Source organism: Mirounga leonina, unplaced genomic scaffold, assembly GCF_011800145.1.
Source record: "Mirounga leonina isolate KUSES-001 unplaced genomic scaffold, KU_Mleo_1.0 Mir_115, whole genome shotgun sequence".
In the NCBI taxonomy this organism is placed as follows: domain Eukaryota; kingdom Metazoa; phylum Chordata; class Mammalia; order Carnivora; family Phocidae; genus Mirounga; species Mirounga leonina.
Window position 1 is genome coordinate 10,055,489 of NW_023270268.1, and position 19,660 is coordinate 10,075,148.

General features: G+C 46.2%; 1 protein-coding gene across 9 annotated transcripts in view; it reads left to right on the forward strand.

Annotated features, from left to right (window-relative positions):
• Nucleotides 1-19,660, forward strand: part of TRAK1 (trafficking kinesin protein 1) — a 175,818-nt gene that overhangs the window by 100,196 nt on the left and 55,962 nt on the right. For 2 of the 9 annotated variants that reach the window (XM_034992709.1, XM_034992715.1), the window contains exon 1: nucleotides 9,452-10,589. The exons of 2 other annotated variants lie outside the window; for them this stretch is intronic. In XM_034992709.1, the coding sequence (XP_034848600.1) occupies nucleotides 10,526-10,589 (64 nt within the window). In that variant the 5' untranslated portion in view covers nucleotides 9,452-10,525. Of the gene's footprint in view, nucleotides 1-9,451; nucleotides 10,590-12,351; nucleotides 12,465-18,512; nucleotides 18,776-19,660 lie in introns of those variants that run through there. 5 more of the 9 variants (XM_034992731.1, XM_034992740.1, XM_034992684.1 and 2 more) reach the window with 5 other exon arrangements.

Consider the following 19,660-nt stretch of genomic DNA (forward strand, 5'->3'; position numbering starts at 1 on the left):
TTCCGTCCTCAGGGGCACCTTCTCCCTGCTCCTACATCCACAGATGCTCCTCTCGTGTCTCAGTCCTGGTCCTGAGTGAGCTTGTTAATGTTTTCTTTTTTTTTTTTTTTTTGAGTTAAAAGTTTTGTGACCCTCTGTTGGTGGCATGGCATTGGTAGATAGCATCCATTTCTGATTTTCAGGGTGGAAAAAGCACGGATGCTTGTCACTGTTTGACAGAATCATGGAGCCGACTCCATTGCTCAGCCATTAGTGCCTGGCCGTTTAGTGAACGTAAACAGTCTTTAAAGGGAGTGAAGTTTTAAAAATAATATATCCACTGGTCATAAAAGTGTGCTGATTGTAGATAATTTAGCAAAAATTAGGACAAAAAGATGACTAACTTGGCAACCACTTCTCATTTTTTTGTGAGATATTTTTAAGTGGTTTTATTCCTCCAACAAATATATTACGTATCTGGGACAATAATGCTTTTTTACTTAATTATATACATTGACCATTCCCCCATGGTGTTAAAATTCTTCAGAAGAACAATTTTCATTATTGCTTAATATCCCATCATTTATATCTAATCATTGGTCTGTTATTGGGAATCTGGGCTGTTTCTAATTTTTCCTCAGATAACACACCAGCGAACACCCTTCTACATCAGTATGTGTGAACCCAACACATTTCCTTCAAGTATATTTCTAGAAATTTACTCGGCTTGAAAATGTGGCAATTTTTAAGATTCTTTGAACTATATTATTACTCTTAAATATTAACTCACTGCAAGAAAAGCAGCCCATTCTTGGTGAGCATATACTGAGTCATGAGATCGTTAGGAACCCTAAGGAATGAATGTTGAGTGAGTGGATGAGTAGGGCATCATTCCATGAGGTGCTTAGAGTTCATAAACTTCCTGATGTTTTCCTCACCTAAGAATGGTCAGCAGATTCAGAGACTGGTGGATCCCTCATTCTTTGGATTCAGAATTCTTTTTGGGTTTCATCTCTAATTTCTGCTGATGGTTTGTACATGATGGCGCTTAATGATAAATGAAAAGGACATCCATTGAGTGTTTATTACATTCTGGGCACTTTGAGTCCCCCTGCAGTGCTCAGAGGTGGAGACTATTCTTATCCCCACTTTTAAAACGAGGAGGCCGAGGTTCAGAGGGACCCAGCCTAGGATCACACAGGACGGGTAAGAAACAGGGTCTGAGCCCAGCTGGACCAACTGTGCAGCCCAGGCCTTATTATCTGGTTTGAAAAGGTCTTATGTACTTGTGAGGTACTTAAAATGGACAGCATTTTAGCTCTGATTTATGATCTTCTCATCTTTCACCAAATCTTTTTATTTCCAAGAATCTGGCTCTGTAGTACTCAGGAGCACTTTGTCTGAAAACACCGTATTTGGTCTTTAAGAAGTCTGAACACGGCGTACATGTTTTCCTACAAGACACCTGAGGAAGAGTGCCTTACCCTTTTCTTGGCTTGTACAGGTTGTTACCCATTAATGAGTGTTTGGAAAATGACAATAAGTAATGGCCTGAAGAATACAATTGAAGTACTCAATTGTATGTGTGCGTGCGCGCGCATGTGTATTTTTTAATTCAAAGTGTTATCAGGGATCACCTAAAGCTTCATGAGAGAGAACAGTAATGTATGTTATCTCTAGAAGTTTAGCTAGGATTAAGAGATGCAGCTAATCTGTGTGGGAGTAGGGGATGTCTATTTGAGATTTAGGTAACCTCCCTATATGGTGAAGGTTTTCCTCTTCTGAGTGGTTCTTAGAGAAGACAAGTTGTGAGAGACCCAGCAGTCAGCCCTGTGTTAGAGGGCCTCGCCTCCCTCATCTGCCAACTCCATGTGTGACCTTGAGCAAATCTCATAGCCTCTTTGGGACTCAGATTTACTATCTGGAAATTAGTCAGCGTTAAACATTCTGTGACTCTCCAAAATATGTCATTGAGAGCTAATTTTTACTCTTTTGTCAAAGGTATCCCAGGACAAAGTTCTTTTATTGTTGTTATTTCTTGTTTTTGTTTTATTGCATTTTCTTTTAAAGTATTTTTTCTGTATTGTATAATAGGAATTATGAGACTTGGGACTTTAATTTTCAGTTTTAAGAAATTGTTAAAAAGTAAAACCAGTTCATAAATTAAAAACAAAAAGGTAGTGTTTGCTTTTTTTAAAATAAAAATGCTATTATTGCTCTCAGGTGATAATTCTAGGGAAAATTTTAAAGAATTCTCAGAACACTAGAAATATTGGCCTAATTCTCTAAGCACGTTTTAAATTGCCTAGAACTTTTCTCATTAAGATTTAGATCTCTGCAAGGCTTATGTTCTAAAAGGCTACAAGCTGTTGCAAATAATTTCCGTATTCACTGAGTAAATCCCAAGGGGGCAGAGCCCACGTCTGCCTTGTGTTTGAATGGGCCAAAGCCCTCCGCCCAGTGCCTTTCGTTAAATAAGTGTTTAATAAATCCTTCTTGAGTAAGAGAAAATGAAAAGATATATGTTTTTAAGTTAAAGTTTTTCTCCTTTTTTAAAATAAAAACAAACAAAAAAACCACGTATGGAATACAGAGATCATGTTGGTTTTTGCCACCTTCCCAAGATCGCCTTCGTCTGATTAAAATCCTAAGCGCAGCAAAAATAGAGGCACTGCAACATGCTCTGAGCCTAGACAAATGAAATGGATAAGTAACACCCGGTGCTGACTTTCTGAAAGTGGGGGCGGGAGAGTTAATAGTTACATGAGGTGGTGACATAGGAGAAAATGTGGGGGAAAGGGTGTCCTGTGGAACCCTGGGGATCTGTTCTCACCCAGGTGTTGTGTGCGGTGGGTGGGGTTGAGTGAGGGGAGGAAAGATAAATTATAGGGTTGGGGTGGAGGATGTGTTGGGGATGGAAAAGGGATCTTACAGCCAGGGAAAACTTCTCATTTTCATTTGCCAACAAAAATGATAGCAAAATGCATACATTACAGTATATTTATAAATAGTTGCCATGAATTTCTCTCCTGTAAACGCCCACGTTTTGGCCATGTCCTTTTGCCATTCCAACACCGGGGGCCATGTTGTTTCCAGGTGAGCATCCAAATGAGCCCTGGATTGTGCCCACTCCCCTCTCTTGCTCATCCCTCACACGAGTGGACTCTTCCTTGGGCCCATTTGCACTGCTGTTAGCTCCCCAGGTGTCTGCAGGGGCAGAGGTGGGAGCAGAGCGGCCCTGGCTGCCTGGGCACTCCGCACGCATGAGCCACACCTGGTCACAGCGTCCCCAGCCCGGTGTGGGCCCAGGCCCCAGCAGAGCTGGAGGACCTGCCTGATAGCACCTGCAGCTCTGGGTGCAGGGTCCGGTCAGCAGGGTCGTCAGGGACTCCTCCCCAGCGGGCAGTCTACCCACGTGGCCCCTGAGCTTACTCTGGCATCTGCCACCTGCCAGCTTTTTTTTTTTTTCTCATCAAACCAGATTCCAATCTGAGTATCTTTTCTTTTAAGACCAAAAATGCTTGGCAAGCAGTTCTGTACAGATTGACTGTTTTCCTTTTCATGTCACTCCAGCACGTCTAAGACAAAGTTGGAACAGACTCAGGTGGGAAATTGACATGACAGCTCAGCTCGCACCCCCATTGGCTCCTCCTGGGGGATGCGCTCAGGCCAGAGAGGCTCCGAGTCACAGCAGGAGCAGAGTCGGGGTTCGGTGGAGCTTCTGGTTTGTGTTTGAAGCCTGTGACACCAGCCCCGTGACCCGCCGGTCCCAGGAGTGGAATGCCCCATGCAGCCCCCCAAGGCTGCAGCAAGCAAACTGGGAACTGTGGGACACATGCGAGCTGTTTCTTCTCCGTGTGCTTCTCGGATTTTAGTAACTGCATCAAGGTCGGCTGCACGTTAGCTCGGCGGTGCCCTGCTGAATGCCATCTCCCTGCCTTTGGATGTGTCTTGAAAGCCAGGCTTTGTTCTGCCCCAGAGAACCCTGGAGGTGGCATGGGCGCCTGCTTTTCCTGTGCCTGCAGTGAGGTGGAGATGGTTTGGGAGGGGGGTAGCTGACAGCAAGCTGTTTGCTAACAGCCTGCCTTCTGCCGCAGGAGCTCGGTGACTGGCAGTGGCCATGTTTTAAAAACTAAAGATCGGAAAGAGAGCTCCCCAGAAGCCTCCTCTCTGTAGCAGGTGCAGGGAAGGTCTGCTTGTAAGGCTGTGTTTTACTCGAGCTCCAGCAGCCCTGTCTGGAATGGAAGGCCAGGAAGCCCATTTTTCTGTCTTTAGGCTCCTGGCCTCCTTTGGGTGCAGACAGAAGGCCAGCCGCACTATTTCCTGAAGGGAGGGAAGCCCTAGAGACTGGGAGCATGTTCCAGAGGGGATTGGGGCCGTCGAGTGGTTCTCCTTCCTAGCAGGAGGGAAGCACGCAGGGAACCATCCTTATACCCACCTGCTTGAGTGGGTGGCAGCGCGGGGCCTGTGCCGATCACCGAGGGGCACGGAGGAAGGAGAGTGGCATGTGGCGAGTGCCGGGACGTCAGATACTTTGGGGCAAACTCATAACTGCATTATTTGTGCTTTAATTGTTCATTATTAGTGTTTACTCATCTTTTAAACGTATTGAATAACTATTCAAAATTATGTATACATATATGTATAGGTTCAGGTATATATAGAAAATCATTCATATGTACATGGATATTTAATTCATATGCTCACAGAACTAATTAATTAGAAACTCAGAAGTTAAGTTCTTTTAAACAGTTACATCTCATCACAAATGTATGCCTTAGATTCCCCTAACACTGCAGACCAAATCTATTTGATTCTCTTAAGTGCTTTACAAAAGCGAACATACAGCTCACCTCGCAACGTGGGACCTGACCCTCCTGCCTGGGTGTAGTCTGTGACCACGGCGTCAGGCCTTTCTGTTCTCCTACCTGCCTCCTCATTCCATATCCGGTTGGCTTATTCATAGCCACCCTACTTAGAGAAATGTTCATGTCATGCTTTACACAAGATATTAGTGGCAGATACAGAACAGTCATACACGCCCACCCTCCCCTTACTTCTTAAGATGGATTAAAAATATCTTCCTATTATCTTCTTTCCTTTATATATCAGTTGCTTCATTCACTTGGTTGCCCTTTTAGTCTTGGCATTCCCTGATCGTCATGGCCTTTACAGACTCAACTTATTCCCTTTAAATGTCATTAACTGTATTCTATTTCTGATGTTCAAATTGTCACAACCTGGCCCTTGACTGTCCCTTTAAGCTGGCTTTTGCGCCTTATCACTTCTACCCAGAAGACCTTGTGGAGCCATCTTTGCTTTCTTGCATGCCCGGGGTTGTAGGTGGATCTTGATTTTTCCTGCCTCAAGGCATGGAATTAGCAGCTCTCCAAGGAGCCCTGTTGACATTTCACCCAAAGCTGGACACCAGAATGTTAACCTGCTGGTCATGGGTGGAGTAGTATCCTTGCTGGGCCACTTTCTTGACAGAGCTGGAAATAGGATTTCTTTTTAGTATCACAAAGTCCCATTGATATTTTCAATTTAATTCTTTCATGATCATTTTTTATTTTGTTCTTAAAAAAAAAAACTTCACAATTTTTAAAAAAAATTTATTTGAGGGAGAGAGAGAGCCTGAGTGGGTGGGGCAGGGGGAGAGGGAGAGAGAATCTCAAGCAGACTCCCTGCTGAGCCCGGAGCCTGACTTGGGGTTCGATCTCACGACCTGAGCCGAAACCAAGAGTGGGATGCTTAACCGAATGAGCCACCCAGGTGCCCCCACAATTTGTTTTTGCTGTGAGATGCCAACTTGAGTTTTTATCTCCTTTGTCTCCCCCCCCTTTTTTTTTCCTTTCACATTTCATTTGTAAATAATCCTTGGATGTTTTAATTATCAAGTGGGGAAGACTTTAGAGGTGGACCGTGCCCAATTTATATCCAGATGCTCTTATTGCTGAGTGGTCCTGGACAAGCGACTTAAACTCTCTGGGTCCCCTGTCCTCATCTGCACCGCGAGGGGGCTGGTGATTAGGTAGCAGGGTCTGAGGAATGAGTGAGCTAGAAAGTGCTGGCTGCCTGGTGTGCAGCCTGCATATCCTAAATGGTATTGGGTGATGAGGGTGAGTGAGAGGTGGCTTCTCTGGGGCTGCTCCTGGGACCTGTCCCTCATCCTGATTCTCCCAGGGTGGGGTGGTGATGGGGGCAGCCCAGGCCAGGGCTGGGGTGGGGGGGAAGCTTGCCTTTTCAGCTGCAGGAAGCTGGGGGTGGGGGTGGGTGGGTGGGAAGGGAAGGCTGGGACCCTCGGGGCCATGGGACTCTTGGAGGAAAGTGTGGATTTGAAGGCAGGTATACACCTGGATCTTAACCTCAGCACCATCTCCGCAGAGCTGTGGATGGATTGCTTTATCCTTCTGAGCCTGTAAAATGGGTTTTGGTGTAGATGTTCACTTTGAATCTTGCTTGAAGCCCATGGAAGTCACCCACAAATGATGCTCTTTCCTTTGTACTTGTTGATACACACTGTTTTCTTTCCCATTTTCTTAAGACATGAATTGGATATGTATAGTCTTTGCACTTGATGTAAGTTGTATTCAGTAATATATTACTGTTTAGAAATGCGTCCCCTGCCCTGCCTCCCACCAACTGTCACTCTCGCTTATTACTGTGAACTCAGTGCCTTTTCATTAATTATGCGGGGACAAGCCAAGACATGACGATTCTACCTCATTTCCCTAATTATAGCTTAGAGAATTGTACTCTCTTTTTAATTGCCTGTACTGGCTTATTTATGTTTTTAAAGAATTTGAGTGATGAAGATGATCGGAAACTAATATTTATTGCCAACTCACTTTGTCCCAGGCACTGTGCTGAGTGCTCTGCCATCCATTAATTAATTAATTAAAACCTCGCCTTGTCTCTGAGGCAGGTATTATAATCACCTCATTTCACAGATAAGACTCAGGTGTCTAAGAAGGTCACAGAGATGGTGGATGAGGAGCCTGGACCAAACCTCAGGCCATCTTACTTCAAAAGCCTGCACTCTTAACTATGAAATTAAAGTGCCTGTTAGTCCGCCTGTCGTCTGTCTGTATGTCCATCTATCCATCGATCCACCCATCCATCCATCCATCCATCCATCCATCCATCCATCCATTATTTTTTGCCTTTATGATGATGTGTTAGGAATAAAGTATTTTTAAAAATTTATAGTGCTGGAGGAAATGTGCCATGACTTTCTTTAAATGGTCTCTACCCTCATCTGACTTTCTGTGATGCTTTACAGAGTTTGCATTTCCTGTTTGTTTATTACATCTTCATTTTGCAAATTCATATTGGACTCTTTCCCCCAGACATAGTGGATTGAACCTGTTGAGTGTGCTGATATTTGAGGAATCTGTTAATTATTGACTGGAGGCCTAGAATCATCTTTTTAGAAACACCTTAAGGAACTTTATTTATTTTTACTTTTTTTAGATTTATTTATTTCAGAGAGAGAGAGAGAGCACAAGCAGGGGGAGCTGCAGGCAGAGGGAGAAGCAGGCTCCCCACTGAACAGAGAGCCTGACATGGGGCTCGATCCCAGGACCCTGGGATCATGACCTTAGCCGAAGGCAGACACTTAACCAACTAAGCCACCCAGGCACCCCTACCCTAAGGAACTTTTAACCGTCGAAGACCTTGGGGCACCAGCCTTTTCTCACGTCTCACGTGGGGGTTTGCTGTGGGCCTGTTGAGAGGTGCTGTCCTTGCCAGAGAGAGACATGATAAGAGGGCCAGAGGGAGAGATATGTTCAGATAATGGGGGCAGGTATAGCCGGAATTAAAATCATTGGCTGCTGACTTTAAATAGGCAGATGTCCTAGAAAATCTTAAATGTGTATCTAAGTTGGGGTCAGGGAGAGGGAAGGGCAGGGATTAAAGTGGGTGAAGGAGGCATAGGGTCTGCTCTCTGCGTTGCCCAGGAAAAATTTGGAATTGGGTGGGGAGGGGTGTAGGTCCTCCAGGGTGTAGATGACAGCTGGGAAACAGCGTGACCAGAGACAGTACCATTCCCTGGCACTGTACGTCTTCCAAACTTTCTCAAAAGCCTGTTTACAGCCTGAGCCAAGATTCATCACCAGCTGCCTTTAACTTTCCTTTCCCCTTCTGAGACTTGAGAAGGTTCTGCTATTTGATGTTGCTAAAGAGGCAGGAACCCTGCTTTCCACTCGGGGCGGGACACACTCTCACAGTGTGCAGGCTGGGCCAAGTGGGAAGAACTGCTTGAGGCATCTTGTGCTGGTGGGCAGGCACGGCCTGGTAAAAGCACAGGGCCCTGAAGTAAGGAAGGGGTACCTGGAGCTGGGAGAAGCTTCTGGAACCTACCCGGGGGACAGGAAGCCAGCTCTGGGGACCTCACAGCACAGCATCATTAAAGGCTTATCTGCTTCCCATGATTTAGGAAGGTTGAGATAGATCTATCTATACGTAGTACAGATTCTGCCCAAGAGTCTATATATAGGGTTTGTAATTATGTGTGTATGTATGTTTATAAACGTATATATATATGTGTGTATATATACATATATACACACAAAAACATAGTTTTCTTCTTAAAAAATTTTTTACTCAAATGCAGAGAGAGTGACACACACATTGTATATGTTACCCTCCCCAATCTATCCATCCTATTGACATACCTCACCATTGAAACTGTGGTCTGGGGACCAGCAGCATTGCCGTCCTGTGGGAACTTGTTAGAGATGCAGAATTTTGGGCCTGCTACGGACCTGCTGCATCCGAATCTGCATTTTAGCCAGAGCTCTGGGTGCTTCCAAGGCACATTAACTCCTGGAAGCCCTGCCCTAGACGGCCGTCTCCACGTTTGTTAACTGAGGCACCATAGGCAACTGGAAGAATAAAGGGAAATTGTCCCTGTTCGGTCATTGTAGAAGGAAAGGAGCATGCCCTCTCGGTAGTGGAAAAGAGACCTTTTACTATTACTCGTTCACAAATTACATGGTCTTGAGTAGCAAATTAAGAGAAAAACCCATCAAAGCCCATGCTGCTGCTGCTGACGGCAACAGATAGTTACAGTATTCAGCCAACAGGCTGGTGAGGTTCGGTAGGTAGTTTTGTTTTAGGGCATTGGTTTTCGAGAGAGATTTTTGCCTCCAGAGGACATTTGGCAGTGTCTGGAGACATTTTTGATCCTTACATTGACAAGGAGAGAGAGAGAGAGAGAGAGAGGGTGATGCTCCTGGCATCTAAGTGGCTAGAAGCCAGGGGTGTTGCTAATCCCCCCACCCCCCGCAATGTCCAGACAGCCCCACAGCAAAGAAGGATCTGATCTTTAGTGTCAGTAGCGCTGAGGTTGAGAAACCCTGGTTTAAGGGATGGAGTTACCTATAGTAAGTCCAAAATCTGTCTAATTATCCATTACTCATTTTAATGAGATATTTAAAACATACCAAACACTTAGAACTAATAAATGGTAACTCCATTTTTTTTTTCTTTAGGAAATAGCACATTACCGATGCATTTATAAGGACAGTTGCAAAGCCCCCATTTCCTTCCTCCCTAGAGGCAGCCACACCATTTTGCAGGTGGGCTGTTGCCTTCTGTTGTTTGTACTTGGATCACACACGTGAGTGTCCATGAAACAGCCTATCGCATTGCCTGGGCCCCTTTGTGATGGCGTTCTCCCCTATTCGTATATTGCAGGCTGTTTTCCCAGAAGTTTGAGCAAAGGCATGAGCAGGGGAGCAGAACTGCATCTCGGTGAAAACATTTCCGTTTTCTGAGTAATTTACATTTCCTTTAGGTGGTGGTCAAAAATGTTAAGAAAAGGTGTTTAATGTATTAAATCAGGTTGGCGAAAGAAAACCGAAAGTAATGGTTGCTGATTTTAGAAGGGGGCATTTTTCAAGTGCAGACTCCGTAGCGGCCCAGAACCCAGCAGATACTCTTGTCCTTAGGTTTGTTGGAAGTGATGATGGTGGCAAGACCCCCTGCCCCCCACCTGCCCGCACCCTCCTTTCTCCCTGGGTGGCACCTCCCAGCCCCTGCTCCCAGCATCCTTGGAAGACATTTCCTTCATCTCTGCATCATTTTTCAGAGCTGGCCAGTTTCTATGGCAACTGTTAGATTGAAAGATGATCAGCGAGCGGGAGGCAAGAGCAGGAGGCGAGGCTCGAGTGAGACCTCCCGGTGGTGGTGTGTGTCCCTGACGTCACCCTCCTCGCGTCTGGATAGGACGATAACGGATACTCCCATTCAGGGCGGCTGGCGGCTGCTGCCTTATTAGCAGTGCTGCTGGGGGCTCCGATAGCTCTGCAAATTGCCTCTCTTTCTGCTCCTCCTGTCCTTGCCCCACCAGAATTCTGCTTTTCAGGGCCTCTTTTCTGTTTCGGCTGCAGACTGGCATTAAGAATGCACGGCTTAATTCCGGTGTGTTTCAGGATGCTCTTCTGCCCAGTGTTCTGGAAGGGCAGGGAGGCATGGCAGTGTTTTACTTGATGTTGATGGCGCTGTGAAGTCCGTTCTTTCCTCTGCGAGAATACTGACTATGCAGAAATTTATTGAAGCGGATTATTATGAACTAGACTGGTATTATGAAGAATGCTCGGACGGTAATTATGGCCCCCTGCGAAACAGAGCAGGAATGTGTAGGGGCATTGTCTCCCTCTGGGGGGGGGGAGGTGGTGGTCCTGAAACCTCTCCTGGGGACTTGGGCGGTGGGGGGGGCATGGGAACCAGCAGCACTGCAGGCATGCATGGCTCTGACAGTTGTGAAGACATGGTGGACGAGATGGCAGGTGGGCAGGGCTCCTGGGGACTCCTCTGCGCTTAGTCGGTCTCTGCTCCGAAGGGCAGATGGTGTTGGTGTGCAGCGCTTGTGAGCATTATACTTCTCTTGGATTGAATTCTTTCCAGGGTGAGGCATGAGTGTGGTGTTGATGTGCATGCAAGGGTGTGTGTGTGTGTGTGTGTGTGCGTGCGCGTGTGCAAGGGGAGATGTGTTCAGTGACCTCTCTGCTATTAATGGGGCTGGGAGTAGTATATTCAGGAGGTGGCTCTCTGGACTGTTGGCAGCAGGCCTGGAAGAATCCTCCCTTTCCCGAGCCCAGACCTGGGGGCCCGTGGGGGAGGCTGGAGAAAATGCAGAAGCAGCTTCCCACCTGGCAGGCAATTCAAATGAATTTTGCGGGTGGGATCCCACCGAGCTATGGGGGTGGGGAGACGTTGGGAGGGGCAGGAGAGACTGTCTCCTTCGGTCACAGGCTCAGTTTGTGCAGGGAGGGTGTGGCACATTCCAGAGGAGACTGGGTGGAGTTTGTGTGGCCGGACAGCCTTGGGAGGTTTCGGGTACCTGGAAAATAGCACTGAGGTGCGTTCTCAGAGAGGCCACAGGAGAGGGCCCTTAGGCTCCTGTGGTGTTGGGCCTCAGAATCATGTGGGACAAAGTGGATCTGTCTTCTTTAATTTCTTCTTCAAAATGACCCTTAAATCACATGTCTTTTGCATGTCCCCCCCCCCCCCCCCCGGAAAGAACACAATATGTACAGTCTGAGGGTCGGGTCCCTAGTGATGCTATGTTCCCTAAGGTTAACTGTCTCTTAATTGAATCAGGAGTTTGAGACTGCGCTAACCATGACCACATTTGATAAACCTGAATGATGTAGCAGGCTGGGAGCTGGCCTTGCCAGTAAGCTGAGGAACTACATAATTATCTCTTGTCTGCTGGTTTCTGCCTTGACCAACAGGAGAGGGACTGAGAGGTTTCCTCGGGGATGGTGGGTGGGTATGTAACTGTGCTGAGAAACTTCCCCAGTTGAGCCCCACTGTCCCCCAGCATTAGGTGAGGGTGGTGTCATGTGGAGTCCGTGTGCAGTTTTTAAATATCCTGAGTAATGGTGGTGGTGGGCAGTCCAAGGGTCTTTGGGGAAAAGGTGGCTGGATCCTTTTTCTCGTTTGGATATATCGTTCTTGAAGCAAGTTCCCATCCTGTTAGCCCGCTCCAAGAGGCAATGATAGGGATGCTTCTTTTCAGAACTGTCACTGAATTTGTAGAGTTTCCTTGGTGATTTGGGACTCACTGAGCAAGCCCTCCCTAACTTTTTAAAGTATGGACCTGTGTTAGATCACTGCAATGGGGAGCATAAGTTCCAGCAGAGTGCCTGTCCCAGACTGCTGAGGAGTTGGGTGTGGCCGTGGCTCCCGCGGATCCCTCCAGAAGTGGGGGAGGAAGGTTTCTTACTGTCTTGACCCAATTGCTACACCGTCCAGCTCTCTTTACACCCTCATCCTTGGGAATAAAGCCAGTCGCTGGTGGTAGTCAGTCTGAGGGGTGAGAGGAGGCTGGCTGACTCTTATCTGGGTGTCTGTCAGAAGGATTTTCTTACCCAGCCATTTCACAGTTGAGTCTTTTGGCCCTGGAGGCAGCCAGATCTCTCTTCTTGCAACCGAAAGGAAAATGGAAGGAGAGGCGACTCATCTGTCCAAGGGTAAATCAATGTTGATTGCAGTTACTCTCTGAGTGTGTGTTGAGCAAAATACTTGCCTTTACCCTCCATTCCAGTTTGGATGAAGGGGAGAGGGCCACTGGGACAGAATTTACTAGGACAACTGGCATTTTCATAATCCCATTTTTAAAATAGCAAAACAGGGGACAGAAACCCAGAAATCATTTAGCTTAGGAAACCCAGGGGATTGGGATTTCAAGTAAATGCTAATTTTGTAGTCAACTCCTTTACTCATTTCTCCCACTAGTTGGGTTCTTTGCTGGCCTCTGCAGTTGGTCTGGAAATGCAATTTGCCTTTGTTTATATATGCATCTTTAAAATTGCAAATGAAATAGCCCTTTCATCTCCCAGTCCTGACCTACTGGGTGGTGAGAAGGCCAGGTAGGAGTAGACAACACAGCACTGCTTTGTCTCTCTTATCATTTGGCATTGGAATCGGTAATGAGGGAAACTTCCAGGGAACTTTCCATATTAATAACAAAAGATGAGTCAAATGTTTTGAAAAAGATGCAAAATCATCATTTATGTCAGAGTTACTGACTCACACTTACATTGCAGGGTTAGCACTGACAAGTAATATATATATATAGACCCCTCTTTTAAAATTGGAATAAAAAAATAGCTGCTGTTCTCTTTTCTCTCTGATGTTTAGGAGAGCTTTACTTGGTGTCGAAGGACTGTATCCTTCACCTTTTCAGTCTTAGTTATAGAATCGTACACACCATCTTCCCCACCGCCCCAGCCAAAAGCAATAAGACCCCAGAGGGTGTAACAGGGGGCAAGGGGTAGGGGCTTAGAATAATAAGAAATTGGAGGGGTTGGTTGCCCAGTATCTTAAGGTCATTTTTAGAGACAGCCAGCTCTCAACACCGTATAGCATGGCCTTCGTGGAATTTGCGCAGATAAACTGGTGCCTATAGTTTAAAGTGTAGTGTCAGACGGGGTCCTGGCTACCTACAATGGTCGTGTCCCCCCCCCCCCACCCCCCAAAGCCTGGTAGATTATGAAAATCGCCCACTTATTTAAAAAGAAGATTCTTGGGTTTACTCCAGATCCAGAGAGGTCCTGAGAAATCTGAATTTTTAGCACGTGCTTTAGGTGATTCTTTACATCAGGCGGGTTTGGGAAACTGTGCCAATGTCAGTGGAGACCAGCCCCAGCTGGTCTGGAAAGTAATTCTTTAGGTCTGTCACAGAATCTCCTGTTGTTTCTTGGCTATGCTGGTCACTTTTTTTTTTTTTAAGTATGCTTTTAAAAACTGTGAGGCCTTTTCAATATTTAAAAAGGCTTGCGTTCAAGTGTATGTCTTTAAGTTAAAGAGAGTGTGCTTTTGTAATGACTCTAGAAGTATGGAGATCACCAGAAAGGGCACTGGCCTGGAGCTTCTGACTGAGGCCCGTTTTGCACTCTGCATGGCCATGTGGTTTGGGCACATCCTGGGACCTCTGTGAGCCTCTGTCAACTCAGATGCCTCGTCTGGAAAGTGGGGATAGCCACACTGACCAGAGCCATAGTGAAGAGTTGTTAAAAGCACAGTTGACCCGTGAACAACGTGGGGGTTGGGGGTACTGACCCCCCCACACAATAAAAAAAAATCTGTGTAGAACATTTGACTCCCTCAAAACTACTAATAGCCTACTGTCAACCAAAAGCCTTGCCAACAACATAAACAGTTGACTGACATGTTCTGTATGTTGTGTATATTATATGCAGTATTCTTAGAATAAAGTAAGCTAGAGAAAAGAAAATGTTATTAAGAAAATCATAAGGAAGAGAAAATATATTCACGGTACTGTACGGCATTTATTGAAAAAAAATCCACATATAAGTGGACCCACGCAGTTCAAACCCATGTTGTTCAAGGGTCAACTGTAAAAGCTTTCTGTAAACTGTGATGTTCTAGGCCAGTGCTTAATTTTATTTTCTTAGAAATAGTCTAGTTAGTAAGTTCTTTTTAAAAATCCCTTTCAGAAGGTGAGTGGCATTTTGAACAAGGTGTAGTGTCTTTTTTTAAGATTTTATTTATTTATTTGAGAGAGAGAGTGAGAGAGCGAGCACGAGAAGGGGGAGGGTCAGAGGGAGAAGCAGGCTTCCCGCCGAGCAGGGAGCCGGATGCGGGGCTGGATCCCAGGACCCTGGGATCATGACCTGAGCCAAAGCCAGACGCTTAACCGACTGAGCCACCCAGGCGCCCCAAGGTATATACTTTACCACCTGTTTCTTGCTAGTTTCTCTTGTACCCATGCACCCTCATTGCCTGCTGTACAACATTGCAGACGTGAGTGTTGGGGCACGGGGTGGTCTCGCTCAGGCTGATCTCATCACGGGGAGGCTCCGGTGGATGGCTGAGGATGTTGTTCCTTGGGCTTCTTACTCCATAGTGAAAAGTCCGTGACGATACACGGGGGCTGTCACGCGTGCTCTGGTACTCGCTTGACTGCAGTGACCTCTAAAATGCCACCCCAAGGTGGGGGGTGGCTAGCTTGGGAGTAAAGTTTTGTTGGAGGTATTTTAAGCATTCATTGAAAAGCTGTTCCTAGGTTTCAAGATGATTTTCTAATGTTCCTGTACAATGCAAACAGGCCCCATGTGTTCATCTTGTGTTTATTGTGGGATGCACCTTTGGAAGCAGAGGATGGCTTTTCCCTTTCCAGACACAGCACCCTTCTGAATGGGTGTAAAAGTGACTTAAAAAAAAAAAAAAAAAAGAATTAAGTATAAATGCATAATGTAACTGTCCATTCTTTTGACTGGCTTTGGGAAAGTAGCGGTAATGTCCTCCCTCAGATGTCGATGCAAGCCCAGATCCCAGGTTTTGGAGCATGATGTTTCTTTTATTTATTTATTTTTAATGGCATAAGTGAGGTCCTTGGACCATGACCCTCAGTAATGGGGGCTCTGCAACAACGGGACCAAGACGTGGCAGGAGGAGGGTGCTTGGAGCACTGAGAGAAGGCTGCACGGTGGATGGCACCAGGAGGAGAGGGCAGAAGGACACTCGTGGCAGGAGGGTGCAGTGGGGGTCATGCGGGCAGGGGGCTCTAGGGGAAGCACAGACCATGGAGGTCAGGAAGTGTACAGCTCTATCTTGAAACGAAGGGGCACCCTCTGGAGGAGGGCTGCCGTCCAGTGGGACTTGTCGTGACAATGGAAACGTTCTGTGTTGTGCTGTCTGGTATGATAGCCACTAGCCACTTGGAGGACTGGAAATGTGGCTAGCATGACTGAATTTTGGATTTTTAAAATTTTAATCAATTTAAATTTGAACGTAAATAGCCCCAGGGGCTTGTGGCCATTCTCGGGACAGTGCATGGTAGAGCTTCGGGACAGTGACGTCTCTGACGGTATATTGAGTAGGTCTGGAGAGGGACACTCACAGAAGGAAGCCCCTCTACCCTGTAAGAGGCCACCCCTTCCACTTAACGGCCTTCCTGTCCAGTGTTCCCAGGGGCAGTCCAGAACTCAGTCCCTACCGCTCTTCCCCGGCATCCCGGTGTCTGGTCCTTGCCTTTAGGGCAGCACACATCCTTGCTCCCTGACTCTTCCTGGGGCTGAGCTCCATCCAGAGGTCCAGGATCTCCCACTTGGCACAGGGATTCCTAGGTTTTCTTGCTTTGGCTTTTGAAGAAATTACTCTGTCAGAGAAGCTGTTCTTGGCCCGTTGCTGCCTTTAACCTTTGAAATGAATGCAGGTGTGGATAAGGTTTGAGAATTCCTTAACATCCCAGGGTGGGGGGGTAGATTTGGGGTGGGTGGCAGGGAGTATCCTGAAGAAGGACTAAACCCAGAAATAGGGGGTGACATGAAGAGTCTAGGATGGTTTTGTGTTCAAAATGCTGTGTCCTCAATGTTTTTTATATATATAGACATGGACATCATTTGACATCATTTGTTAAGGATAGCCTAGATTTGAGTTAAAAGCTGAGTAGAAACAACTTGCTGATGAGTCATCATTTGAGAGTATTTTCACATACATGAAATCAGCTTTTGTTTTCATTTGTACACACCGTGGCCAGTACAGTATCCTACACATCTTACAGTCAGTCTGATATTTGATGAATGAATAATGCACAGGGTGGAGATCCTCCCTCCCATCCTCCCTTCCTTCCTCCCTCCCTTGCCAGGGCTTTCAGACTCACTGTCATTTGAATTGAATTAAGCCCAATTTGATACCATTTATTGAGATTAAATGGCATTTTCCCCCCCTGAGTGTGTGTCCTCATACACATTGTATTTAAAGCTTATGCAGATTTTCAAAATGTGATTTTAAACCCCCTGCCACTGAATTTCTGCTAAGCTTCCTTTTTATAAAGAATATCTCTTTAATGTTGTACAATGTAGTAATCATTTTCAGGTTCCAAAAAATTAGCCAGACAATGCATATGTCTCTAGGGTTTTATTTTTAAATAACATTTTTTATTATATTCTGGTTTGCTATTTGAGGCACTCATATGGTCTTATATTCGTTTTTGTGGAGGTAGCAATTCAATGGAGCAGACATTTTTAGCTACCAAAACGGGATCTTCAGCCCTACAGATCCAAAGCTGAATGAGACCGAGTGCCTGCACCTGTGCAGAGAATTCTGTATGATGGTCTTGCCTCTGCTGAAAGCCTCCCTCTCCATTACCTGGGGGAGGTGAATCGGCAGAGAGCTGGAATAGGTCTCCTGCTGTGGCTTTTAGGAGCAGGGACACCCGCCGCAGTGTAGCTGGGAGGTGGGCGAGGCACAGAAATTGCAGAATGGGCTGCAGTTCTTCGCGGCCAGCGCTCGGGGCCACCTTCCAATGGGTTTGATGGAAGAACCTGCCATTTTCACTGTTAAAGGCAAAATCAAACAGTACAGAGGAATTGGTACTGAGATACACAATTAAACTGTGGATTCTTCTTCCAGGCAACATTGTAAACTATTAGGCTTTAGGCTTTAGATTTTTTTCCCCCTTATCCTAGCAATTAGAATTTGTAAACCTGACTGTGAGTATACAGATTTAGGATGAGAGTGGGGGTTATAAAATGCAGATTTAAAAACAGCAAATGCAATGTATTATTACCAAAGAAAGACTAAATTAAGCTTAAAACAGGTAATGGTTACTGCCACATCTTTTTTTCCTTCTGCTAGAAATCAGAATGATCACTTCCTTCCCTGTTCAGCACTGTGTCAGGCCGTTGTCAAAGTCAGATTGGTCTCAGGGGCACCTGGGTGGCTCAGTTGGTTAAGCGTCAGCCTTGCTCAGGTCATGATCCCAGGGTCCTGGGATAGAGCCCTGTGTCTGGCTCCCTGCTCAGCAGGGAGTCTTGCTTCTCCCTCTCCCTCTGCCCCTCTCCCCTGCTCATGCTCTCTTTCAAATAAATAAAATCTTTTTTAAAGATTTTATTTATTAATTTGGCAGAGAGAGACACAGAGAGAGAGGGAACACAAGCAGGGGGAGTGGGAGAGGGAGAAGCAGGCTCCCCGCTGAGCAGAGAGCCCGATGTGGGGCTCGATCCCAGGACCCTGGGATCATGACCTGAGCCGAAGGCAGATGCTTAACGACTGAGCCACCCAGGCACCCCTCAAATAAATAAAATCTTAAAAAAAAAAAAAGGCAGATTGGTCTCAGCTTCTGGAGTGTGCCCACCAAACTTCTCTAATCTGAGGGCATTGGGCAATTATTCACCAGGGCGGTTCCTCTGCTGGAGTCCTACCTTGAGACAGGTGTACTGCTTAAGGCTTGTTTGGTATTGCCCTGTGCAGTTGCTATGAAACTTCCAGGGAGCTACCATTCCTCATTGCTTCTGGGGGGGAGGAAGAGTGGGGAGAAGAATCTGGAGGTGGAGAGCTTAACCTAAAGCCCTGCACTTGGCAGCCTGCCTCCCCTTTGCGTCCACAGCACCTGGCAAGGTCACCCAGGGGCAGGCAGGGCATTCCCATTCTGGTAGGTGCTTCTCCCCCGCCCCGCCCCACACCATCCCTCCTCCCAGCTCCTGGGAGCCGCCCCCTTCCGGTCCGTCCTGGGTGACGCTGGGCCAATTCCCTGTGCACACCCTCCACTCCAGCTCAGCCAGGGAATGTCCTCTGCCCTGTCCCAGGCCTCGCGTGTGCCTCAGGGGCCTGGACTCCGATGGCTCCTTTGGGCACGCAGCTGGGACCTACCCCAAGAACCGACCCTTAGGGCAATGTTTGGGCTTTGGGGTGACTTCAGCAATGTCCCTGAGAGACGTGGGAAGGGAAGAAGAGCATTTTGAGTATGACTACCAGGATGAAGAGAGGAAGCTCTCCCGTGAGCAGCATGAAAGCCTGGACCTCTTGGAAGAGGGTAAATTCTGTACTTTGTTCAGATCTGAGCCTTTCCCTGTTAGTGTCTACTGATCTCACAGCACTCTTCTATTTTCCGATTGAGGTGTCACTTCAAGTACATAGATCTCACATGGTCAGTGGCATGTAATGACTCCCGTGTAAAACCACAGACAGCATGTCCAGCACCCTGAGAAGGCCCCTCGCACCCCAGGAGGGAGACCATTGTCCTGGCTTCTGTCACCTTAGATCTGTTTGCTCCTTTGTTCTTGCTCTATGTAGCTGGAATCAAATAGTGGGCATTAGTTTGTCTGGTTTCTGTTGCTTAACCAATTCATTCATGTTATTGTAAATAACAGTAGTTGTCTAGTTGGTTGTTTTTCCCGTTGTGGCATTCCAGTCCTCTTTTTTAAGAGGTTTAGTCGTTTTCTTGTGGCTGAATGGGTTTTGGGCAAGAGACTGAATCATTATTAAATAAAGTATGTTTTTGTCCTGGCATTATTTTTATTTATTTGTTATTTTTTACGTTTGAATTCAATTAATTAACATACAATGTATTATTAGTTTCAGGGTAGAATTTAGTGAATCATCAGTTGCATACTACAGCACCCAGTGCTCATTCCATCACGCGCCCTCCTTAATGCCCATCACCCAGTTACCCCCTCCCTCTCCTCACCTCCCCTCCAGCAACCCTCAGTTTGTTTATTTCCTATAGTGTGCTGGTGTTATTTTTAAAAAATCATTAATCACCGACCTTAAATAGGGATTTTTTTTTAAAAAACTTAGAATTCTTTCTTTCTTTTTCTTTCTCTTTCTCTTTCTCTTTCTTTCTTTCTTTCTTTCTTTCTTTCTTTCTTTCTTTCTTTCTTTCTTTCTTTCTTTCTTTCTTTCTTTCTTTCTTTCTTTC